Source organism: Durio zibethinus, chromosome 19, assembly GCF_047325235.1.
Source record: "Durio zibethinus cultivar Kanyao isolate XHJ-2024 chromosome 19, ASM4732523v1, whole genome shotgun sequence".
NCBI classification, from domain to species: Eukaryota; Viridiplantae; Streptophyta; class Magnoliopsida; order Malvales; family Malvaceae; genus Durio; species Durio zibethinus.
In genome coordinates, this window is record NC_143180.1 from 1,745,262 (window position 1) to 1,756,211 (window position 10,950).

Genomic DNA, 10,950 nt, shown 5'->3' on the forward strand with positions numbered 1-10,950 from the left:
ATTAGGGTATATTTAGATGAATGATAACGTTGATTTAAGTTAAATTAAAAAAAATTATTATTATTTTAATTATAATTAAAAAAAATTATTGTAATTACAATAAAAAATTTAATAAAAATTTAATATTAAACTAATCTCATTAAAATTAATATTTAATTTTAATTGATAATTATTAAAACTTAAAATATATTTTATTGAAAACGCAATTCCATCCAAATTCAAACTTATTCCACAACAACACTTTCTTTTTGTCCTTTTTATTAAGTATTTTCCAATACTCGAGGTAAATAAATCAGGGCACTCGCTTGGAATCAATAATATCTTTCGATTGATATCTTTTGGGAGAAGTGAAAAACATTTACACGAAAAGATGTTTCCCCTTATAAAATATTGTCACAAGCTGCCTCTTTTTCAAAAAGATTATCATTTTTTTCCTTTTTCTCAAAAGAGAAAGGAGCAAAATTCCAAATGAGGGAAATGAAAGGAGAGTAATTGGACTTTTCTCCATGTAAACAAATATTTACCAAAAAGGAAATAGAAATCTTTATATTTATTAAGAAGGAATCACAAATACAATTTTACCCTTTATATTTACAAATTTCATTAATGTTGGAGTTAGAGAAATGGGCCAGATTTGGGTCCGAGATGGGTCATAGAAACAGACCTAAATTAGCCCTGAGATGGGTAGTATAGTAATATTTGGTCCACAGAAACGGGCCTGAAATGGACCTAGATGGGTAATATTCGGCCCAGAAAATAAACTCATAAAATTCCAATTATCACCCCCAAAACCAAAACCCTAACTGTCTTTCTCTCTTTTCAGTTCATTCACTCTCTGAAACCAAAAGTACAAGATCGGAAGAGAGAAGATGGCGGCCAGCGAGCACACCGTTTTGCAGTTCAATTCGCCGTCCACGGCGAGCCTATCGGCGAAGGTTCACCCTCTCGTCATATTTAACATCGCTGATTGCTACGTCAGGCGTCCCGACCAAGCTGATCGCGTCATCGGAACGCTCCTCGGCTCCGTCCTCCCTGACGGCACCGTCGATATCCGTAACTCGTATGCCGTTCCTCACACCGAATCCTCCGAACAGGTCTCCGAATATTTATCTCCAAATGTTATATTGTTTTCTTAATATTATTTTTTTAGTTTGAGATCTGCTTGGTTTATCATTAAATCTGGATCCTTTATCTGCTTTATCTGTTTGGTTTTAAAAGACAAATTTGTATAAAGTGAAGAAGTAATTAAGTCTTACCATTGTCTGACTGAAGAAGATGAAATCTTTTATGTTCAGTGCTTTCTAATTTTGATATATATTCATGTTATTCATTAATGACTTAAACAAGTTGACTTTTTAAGTGATGTGCTCTGAAGTGTGCTCTGAAATGTGCTAAGTAATACTAAAGATGACATTTTTATTGTAGGCTTACAGTAGTTGAGTGTTTTTGGTAATTAGTTTTCTAATTGTTCAATTTGGAATGGCTGCAGGTTGCTTTGGATATTGAATACCATCATAATATGTTAGTCTCCCATCAAAAAGTGAACCCAAAAGAAGTCATTGTTGGATGGTAATTCTCATCTCCCTACCAAGTTTTACTGTTTTTCTTGGTAAAGAAAGAGGAAATAGTTGTTTTAGCTCTTCAGTTCCGTATGTTCTTTTTAGACTGACACAGTTGAATTAATTGTCGGCTAAATGCGACTTTGTTATTTCCGTAATAGCACCAACATAGCCATTAATTCTGTGTTACTTTGCAGGTATTCTACTGGGCTTGGTGTCACAGGTGGTAGTGCATTGATCCATGATTTTTATTCTAGGGAAGTACCTAACCCTGTTCATTTGACGGTGGATACGGGATTTAGGAATGGAGAGGGTACCATAAAGGCTTATGTTTCTGTCAATTTAGCTCTTGGAGACCGACAACTTGCTGCTCAATTTCAAGAAATTCCTCTTGATTTGCGTATGGTTGAAGCTGAGCGAGTCGGATGTATGTATACACTTAAACTATATTAGATACTATCTTGTTTCCACTGAGACATTGTCTATTCTCTCTCTCTCTCTCTCTCTCTCTCTCTCTCTAAAAACACACACGTGTGTGCGTGTACACTTGAACACATATTCTCACCCTGGTTCTATGCCTTTGTAAGAAGGTTGGTAGCTGTAATAGGCAGAGTAATGCCTTGAGATCAGTTAGCTCCTGGATGATTTGTATTTATCATAAATCCTTGGGTGGTTGGTGGGTGGAGGGAGGGCTTCAAAGTTGGGTAATTATGGATTATGTTTATGGTCCCCTTACCTGGTTGCAGTATAGCATTGCTTCTGATCTTGTCTGTGTTGCTTAGGGTTTTGTCTAAAATCTTCTCAGTGGGGGTGTTTCTTGAATAGACTATCTGCCGTTATGGTGTTTCTGATCTGTTCTGTGTTGCTTAGGGTTTTGTCTAAACCCCCTTTTACATTTATTCTAGAGCTCTTCTTGTCATGAGGAATGTTTATACGTTAGTTGTTAATTGTTCTCCCTGCTTGTTTTATCATCTTTTTCTCATGGTGACCACGTATCATAAATCTAGAGGCAATGTAACTGAGAAGATTATGCTTTGATACAATCTAATTAAAGAAATATTTTGTAAAAACAGTTGACATCCTCAAGACAACAGCCGTTGACAAATTGCCAAATGATTTGGAAGGAATGGAAGTCACAATGGAAAGACTATTGGCTTTGATAGATGATGTCTACAAATATGTTGATGGTGTTGTGGTATGTAATTTTGCTGTATCTTTATTTTATTCTCAACTGCTGCCATATATAACATTTGTTTTCATTCTCAGGAAGGGCGTGTTCCTGCAGATAACAGCATAGGTAGATTTATAGCAGATACGGTAGCATCCTTACCTAAACTATCTCCTCAAGCTTTTGATAAGCTTGTGAATGATAGTCTGCAGGTAAGATTAAAAGTTTAATTTATTTCCGAGTATCATAACAATTGTTTAAAAGCTAGCATTGAAATAAACTTTAGGTGTTTTGCTGGTAAAATCTTTGGTTCTCCTTCCAAGTAAATTTCTTGTGCTGTTGGTCAACGGTCCCAACCTCTAGATATTAATTGATGTTTTTCTTTGAAGTATTTCTGGATCGTTACATAAAACGTCAGGCTCTAATTCTTGCTTTTCTTGCCTCATGCAGGATCAATTGCTGTTACTATACTTGTCAAGCATTACCAGGACACAATTGGGCTTAGCAGAAAGGTTGAATACAGCTGCTCAGATCCTGTAACTTCTGTCCAAGCAATAAATTTCTGCGTCTAGTCTATCATACTCTGTGGGTTGTGTCCATTTTCTCTGAGAAGGTTGTGTAATTCTTATTCGTGGTTTTCAGTCGATAAAATTGCCCCCATAATTGCCAGGTTACTTCTCTTAAACAATATCCTTCTTGAGTGAGGTTGAATTAAATTTTGTTTTATAATTCCTTCCCTGTTCTTTAGAAATCTTATGTGTTGTTTTATCTATAAATGGAACCATCCTGAATTGAGAATCCTGTCTTTTTAACTTCTCAAGGCAAATTAAAGGTAGCCAATATGCAATACTAGCTGGAGTGAGACTCAGGCTTTGGATAGCTTTGGATATGAAGTTTCAAGTTCAGTTTTGGTTTGGCCCGTAAATTTATTTTTTATTTGATTTTAATTTAGACGTATATCTAAAAATATCAAACTATTATATAAAAAAAAATCCTAAAATTTTAAAGTAGTTTTCTACTTTTCGAGCCTGAATGGATTGGGTCAGGCTTTGGGTATATAGAAGAGTGCTTCCCTGTGGAAATTGTGCTTGCCCGATATTTTTAATCGGTAATTGGGTCCAAATGGAATTCGAGGTTAAAGTATGAAGAACGTGCAATTGAATGGCATCTAAGTCCTTCTCAATTATATTGCCGTTGGGAGTAGCTTTTGTGATCAAAAATTGGTTTCCATCCAAACGTAATATTAAACAACAAACAAAAAAAAAAAAGAATGGTTTTTCAATTTAAAAATTTGGTATTTCAACTAAAGCAAAAAAAATAAATTTGAGAGGTACACAAAGAAAAAGTACATTTGGGATAAAAAATCATTTTATTATTTTTATATTTTTAATTTTATATGTATTTTTTTAGACATATCAATTGATGTCAATACTTTTTCACAATAATATCAAATACTTAAAATTTATATTCATCTTTTCTCGTCAAACTGTTTAAACTTTTTTTTTAACCCAAATTTTTTTCAATCGTAATAGCAATACTAAACTAAAATCTTTTACTAATTTTCAACAGTTCAGACTAAGTGCTATTATTATTATTATTATTATTATTATTATTATTATTATTCTCTATTAATAGATCACATAGTAATTGACAAAATATTTAATTATCCAAATCATAAAGAAAATACTGTTTGTCTGTTTTTTTTTTAATCATTTCAAGTGACAATGATTTGTTAGAGCGATTATAACATCTCATTAATAAATTACTTGATCATGCCATCACATTTGCATTCATCCAATAACTACATTTTATGTCTAGGAATACGAGTATTTGAGTGGTCGGGCCAATAGAACAATATTTGCTCAATTATAGATCGTAAGTAGTTTCAATACCTAAAAATGGTAGTGGGATTGATCCAAATTGATTCAAAAACATACTTTTGAAAATTTTGATTCATATTTCACACAACGTAATTAATCATCTCAAGTGAAACCCCTCCATTAAACAAGGCCTCGAGCTAAAAACGATGAGGATTGTCTTGTGATTGGTCATCATCAACAATCCATAGTAACCTAAGTATGTCCCCCAATCACTGTCATGTCCAGCATTTTAAGCTGCCATTGCTCTTACAATGCTTACTTACAAACTATTCGAATTCGATTCGAATAAAATTCGAATTCAGTTCGATTATTATTGAGTTGAACTCAAACTTTAGTAATTCAACTTATTGATTAAGTCGAATTCAAATATTTTTATATCCGGCTCGAATAACTCGTAAAATTAATCGAGCTTTTATATTTTAATATATTTTTATTATCTTAATTAATAAAATATTTTGAATTCAAACTCAAGCACAGATAATCAGAATTTTTGTTGAATATAAAAATTGAACTTATTTTTATATGTTAATCGAACAAACTTAAATAGCTCAATTTATATCTCAAATCGAGTTCAAACTAAAAAAATTAAATTAAATTGAGTTCGAGCCGAATTTTAAATTTCGAATTTCGAATAAAGATCGAATTTAAATTTAATACTATATCAATTTAAACTCAATCAATTACACTTCTATTTCTTATTATTGGACCTAAAGAAGATGTATTTTGCCCCTGATTACCCTGCCTATTATCAGATAATCATCCCCCCTTTTACAATACAGCTTCTTCTCCACTCACTCTCTCTGCATTAGTGGGAATTCATGTATTAACCGACAAAGGTAGGTGCAGACGAGAAAAAGTGCCAACAGAAAGGAGTCAGGAAACTTGGGTGCGGCCTAGATTTCACGCCTGCCTTATTTTTCTCTTTCTGTTTCTAATTAAATGTATTGTAATCTTTAAGACTGAGATAGACCCTTAGCTTAGCTTAGCTTTTCCTCGTTAGTTTCTCACTGATTAACATTTTTATTTTGCCTTTTGTCTTTACATGTTGGATTTACTTGCCTTAGGATCTACATGGACACATCAAAACCCGACAATCATACCAGACATTTTGGCTCTTTTTCCAATCCCAGTTATCCTTTGGCCTGCTTGTGAGTTTTATTCAATAATTTTTTATATCATAAAGGAGATTTGAATTTTACTATTTGAATAAGATCGAAGATCATATATCAATTATACATTGAATCAAATGTTCATATATTTTGTTTAAATAATTTAAAAATTATGTATTTTATCAACAATTACATGAGATGTTAATAAAATTTTAAATTTTTTATTTCAATATCGTATTTTAAAATTTGACAACAACTTCAAAAAAAGATAAAAAAAAAAAGAAAGTTTAAATTATGTTGGTGTGACATAGTGACGGCAGTGCTCAAAACATAGTCTAATAGAAGAGGTGGAAATTCAAAGAAAAGGATTAGTTCTCTAATTCCAATTATATATGCTTTTATTAAATTATTAACATGCCTGGAAGTTAGAACTCACTGCCAAGTACTAAGGGACAAATTTTTGTTCAATTTGTTTATGAAATAACTTTGGGAATTGTAGAAAAAGCACCCAACTCACAATTTTTGCCCATGTACTTCTTGACTGAATCAATCTGAGATCTGAATCTATAGCTAGACTTCTTTCAAGTTTCATCTTGATGAACATTACCGAGGCGAAGAATGAATAATTAACAAGCATTGAAAAAGCCCTAGTTTCACTTGGACCATCTTAATTTATATCAAATTGATAGTTCATTTGCCTCTTTACGAGACCTCTTTGGTTTGAACGTTATGATTTTTTTTTAATATAAAAGAGATTACAATCTGAAAATAAAAGAATGAGTTGTAGGTATAGAATTTGAATTCTATAGTTGATTACATATATTTGTTGAACTAAATCCTTTGATGGTATTGTCAAACGCACCGTGTCAGTCCCGGGTTTTTCTTGACCAAAAGGAAAAACAAAGTCATTGGAGAAGTCAAATTATAAATCTTTCAATCCAGTTCACTTACAAAATAACAATAATTTGCTGTTTGAGTTTAAATTCCCATGCAATGCAAAGTCTCCAAAAGTTTTGTCATCTCCCCATTTTTCAAAATTTTTGCAGAATGACAAACCCTAAAGTACAAAGTAATCACTTTTTTTTTAGAGATTATTACTGTGTACCATCAATATCCCCTCTATCTAGAGTTGCCTAAGATCAAACTAACCTTCCTTTTTAAAATATGGAGATGAAGTTGCCTAAAGACAAGAAGCACAATGAAATAAAGAAATTCAAGTTGCTTTTTCTCCCTTTTTGGCTGGTCATGAGTTGTCGCTCCCGAATCTCAATTTGGTGGCTTTATTGTCTCCCAGTTTGCGTTCCCACTCCCTTAAAAGAAGGTTCATTTGGCTTTCCCCCAACCTTTTTTTTGACTGACAAATGTACCGATCATTGGCTCAACCTAACTCAGTATCTCTGTCTGTAGTACCGATCACAACCCTCCAAAGAGGATCCAAACAATATGTGAACTTTGGCTTTCACTTGCTTCAGTCTTCCTTTGTCAGTCACGATAAAAAAAACTATTACGTTCTTATATCAGATAGAACAGTAGTTCCATGACTAATTTTTTTTATATATTTGAAGTATCATATTTTCGATTTGAATTTTGATGTTCAATAAGTTGAGTGGATTTTATTGAAATGGAAACATTATAATTAGGAATATCAATTGATCTTTGTGAGAAGTATTTCAAAAGTAAAATTTTGAATGCATCAAATTTATTTGAGAATCGTGTACACATAAAATTATTAGAGAAAAAATTAAGTTTTATATAAAATCTGAAAATATTTAAAAATTCGATTTGAATATCAGTTAATCTCATTTGAATGTATGAATATTGCAAATATATATTTCTTATTTTCAAAAGGAATATTGTAAATTTATTGGCAAGCACCACTTTAATTTTGATTGGTTTGCCCTTCCCTAATTAAAACAAATTTCTTACTTAGCTACTCACCATTTAAAATATTAATTATTAATTTTACAAACGTTGAAACATTATTGCATTCTTTAGCATAGATTTACCAATTAATTTAGAAGCAAATCTTGGATTATTCATATGTCGTGGTGGGTGTTGGACTATATTAGAATACTCCATTAATAAAGCAATCAGTTTCCGAAAAAATTTCATAATAAATTTCTTCGTCAAATAATTCATCAGCAAAACAAATTTGAAGAAAACTTTCATCAAGTTTTTTGATCATTTTCTTCCCACTTTTTCCTTTGTTAGGACAAGTATTTGCATAACAGTTCATTGGTAATGGCCTGCTGGTGCACTAAAAGCAGTAAGGGGTCTAGAGGTTTCATTTAGCATGATTTGCCAAAAACCTGACTTATAATCAAATTTAGAAAAATATTTAGCATTTTTTGCTAAATTAATTAAAACGTTTTTGCAAGGGATAAAATAGCCGTCAAAGCAAGATTTTGGTTTAATTTCTTGTAATTAATAACCATACGAGATTTACCTCGTTTAATCTCAGAATGGTTTCTTACCATGAATGCTGCACTAGAATGAGGGTTGGTAGTTGGTTCTATCAGACCTTTGTCAAGCAATTCTGAAATTTGAACTTCAAATTCATCTATATCCTGTTTGGTATAGATTATGGGTTTTACTCAAACAATCTCTTTTGGAGAATGAAGAGTAAGTTCACAGTATCTGGGACTGCATTCCCAAAGCTTTAATGGGTCTTCACTGAAGTTTTCCTGTAAAAATCTATAAAGCCAATGTTTTTCATTAATAGTTTTAAGTTTAGAAATATGTGTTATTTCTAGGCGAAAACCATTATCGCAAACATGTTTATGCTTGGATAATAAAGGAACATCTATCGATTTTTTATCAATAGTAAAAACAAGATAATCAGAATAAACAGAAAACGGTAAATACCTATGTATAAAATTATTTCCTAACAGAATGTCTCCGCAGCTTTTTCGAATAGAATAATTCATTTAAGCTTGTTTAGCTTAGAAGAAACATAATTTTCTTTCTCAAAATATTCACATAAATTCAAGAAATTGTTTATTTCTTGCAGATCATACTGATTTTCTTCCAAAGCAAAGAAATCAATATCTTGCTGTTTTAGCAGATTTGTTGATAGAAGACTTTGGAAAGCTATTTCTTTAAAATTCTGAAATTCTTTAGCCTATTTGACTAAGAACTCCGCTAAGTTGGTCATCCCTTTGCGAAAGTTAGTTTTGTTTTCTGAGAGATGGGATTTCCAAATTTTGTTCAACAAATTATAGACTTGTGGTTTAAGTCCAGGGTTGTAAAAATCTTTAATCTCTGGGTTAGAGAATTTTATTCCTTCAAGTAGTTGTTTTGTTGAAGAAACTATTTGAGAATAACACATAGGTGTCCAGTCGTTTGGATCTTGAGCAAAATGTGAATATTCTGGTTAAATCCTCATGAAAAGGGGTCTATAAAGAGGTTGTTGATAGAGATATAATATTTGGTTAGGATTATTGTAAAAGTTAATTCCTTTGTTAGGATTTGTAGAGATCAGAGGTCGTGGAGAAGAAAGAGTAGAAGAGGAAGAAGAAGAAAATGATTTTTTTACCTGTTTTCTTCTTGACTGTTTTTCATCCACCTGTATCATGGATTGGGTGTTTTTCTCGATCCATGTGGTCTACTCAAGAAGTCTGCAATAAGGTTTTATCTCCGTTGATGAACTCTACCTAAGAACAAAGAAAATTGTACCACCTAATTCGTCTGAGATTATCAGAAAGCTTTTTATTTTGGAGAAAATTTTTGACTGCTTGGTTATCTGTTCGGATAACAAAGACTACGGGACTAAATAGATGTGGAATCGCTGTACACCATTTTTTATGGTGAGTAATTTTTTTTCAAAAATAATATAATTTATTTCGTTCGGTTTGAACTTACAGAAATTGTAGCCACAAATCAATTCATATTTTTTATTTAGATTTTTAGTTTTTAAGACACATCCCCAATGTTTATCACTGGCATCTGTCTCTAAAATAAGTAGGTCACCTTGTTTAGGTAAATAGACCTTAGGTGTAATGGTTAGATCTGATTTTATTTGTTTAATAATATCAGAATCGTTAGGTGTCCAGACAAAATCATTATCTTTACATAATTTACGCAAAAGATAGCTTTCCTTTTTGGAAAGGTGTTTGAAAAATTGTCTGCCATAATTAAGTATACCTAACAACTGCTGTAGCTGTTTGACATTATCCAGTTTTTCTGGAAAGTCTCTAATCTTGGAGATAATGTGATCCTGCAGGGTTAGTCCATTTGCAGAAAGATTAAGACCAAGAAATTCTATTTTGATTTTTTCAAGTTCAACCTTTTTAGGACTTAAAATAATACCGTGTAAAATAAATTCTTGAGCAATAATATTCAGGTGTTTCCTGTGCTCATCCAAAGTATTAAAAAATATTAAAATATCATCAATATATACACAACAAAATTATTTATGTTTGCTGAAAATATTATCCATCCAACGCTGAAAGATTTGAGGTGCATTGCATAAATCGAAAGGCATAACAGTCCATTGATAATGGTCTGCTGGTGCACTAAAAACAGTAAGGGGTTTAGAGGTTTCATTTAGCATGATTTGCCAAAACTTGACTTACAATCAAATTTAGAAAAATATTTAACATTTTTTGCTAAATTAATTAAAACGTCTTTACGAGGGATAAAATAGCCATCAAAAACAAGATTTTGGTTTAATTTCTTGTAATTAATAATCATACGGGATTTACCTCGTTTAATCTCAGAATAGTTTCTTACCATGAATGCTGGACTAGAATGAGGGCTGGTAGTTGGTTCTATCAGACCTTTGTCAAGCAATTCTGAAATTTAAACTTCAAATTCATCTATATCCTGTTTGGTATAGATCATGGGTTTTACTCGAACAATCTCTTTTGGAGAATGAAGAGTAAGTTCACAGTATCTGGGATTGCATTCCCAAAGCTTTAATGGGTTTTCACTGAAGTTTTCCTATAAAGTTTTATAAAGCCAATGTTTTTCATTAATAGCTTTAAGTTCATAAATATGTGTTATTTCTGAGCGAAAATCATTATCGCAAACATGTTTATGCTTGGATAATAAACGAACATCTATCGATTTTTTATCAATAGTAAAAACAAGAGAATCAGAATAAACAGAAAACGGTAAATACCTATGTATAAAATTATTTCCTAACAGAATGTCTCCGCAGCTTTTTCGAAGAGAATAATTCTTTTATGCTTGTTTAGCTTAGAAGAAACATAATTTTCTTTAAGAAACATAAT

The 10,950-nt window shown here is 31.8% G+C and overlaps 1 protein-coding gene across 1 annotated transcript; it reads left to right on the plus strand.

Moving 5' to 3' along the window:
- The first annotated feature begins 793 nt into the window (after positions 1 to 793).
- On the plus strand, positions 794 to 3,528 carry LOC111310144 (eukaryotic translation initiation factor 3 subunit F-like). Its single transcript, XM_022909302.2, has 6 exons — positions 794 to 1,094; positions 1,490 to 1,569; positions 1,757 to 1,986; positions 2,633 to 2,754; positions 2,826 to 2,939; positions 3,178 to 3,528. The coding sequence occupies exons 1-6, from the start codon at positions 870 to 872 to the stop codon at positions 3,265 to 3,267; spliced, it is 861 nt and encodes a 286-aa protein (XP_022765037.2). The 5' UTR covers positions 794 to 869; the 3' UTR covers positions 3,268 to 3,528.
- Positions 3,529 to 10,950: the final 7,422 nt, after the last annotated feature.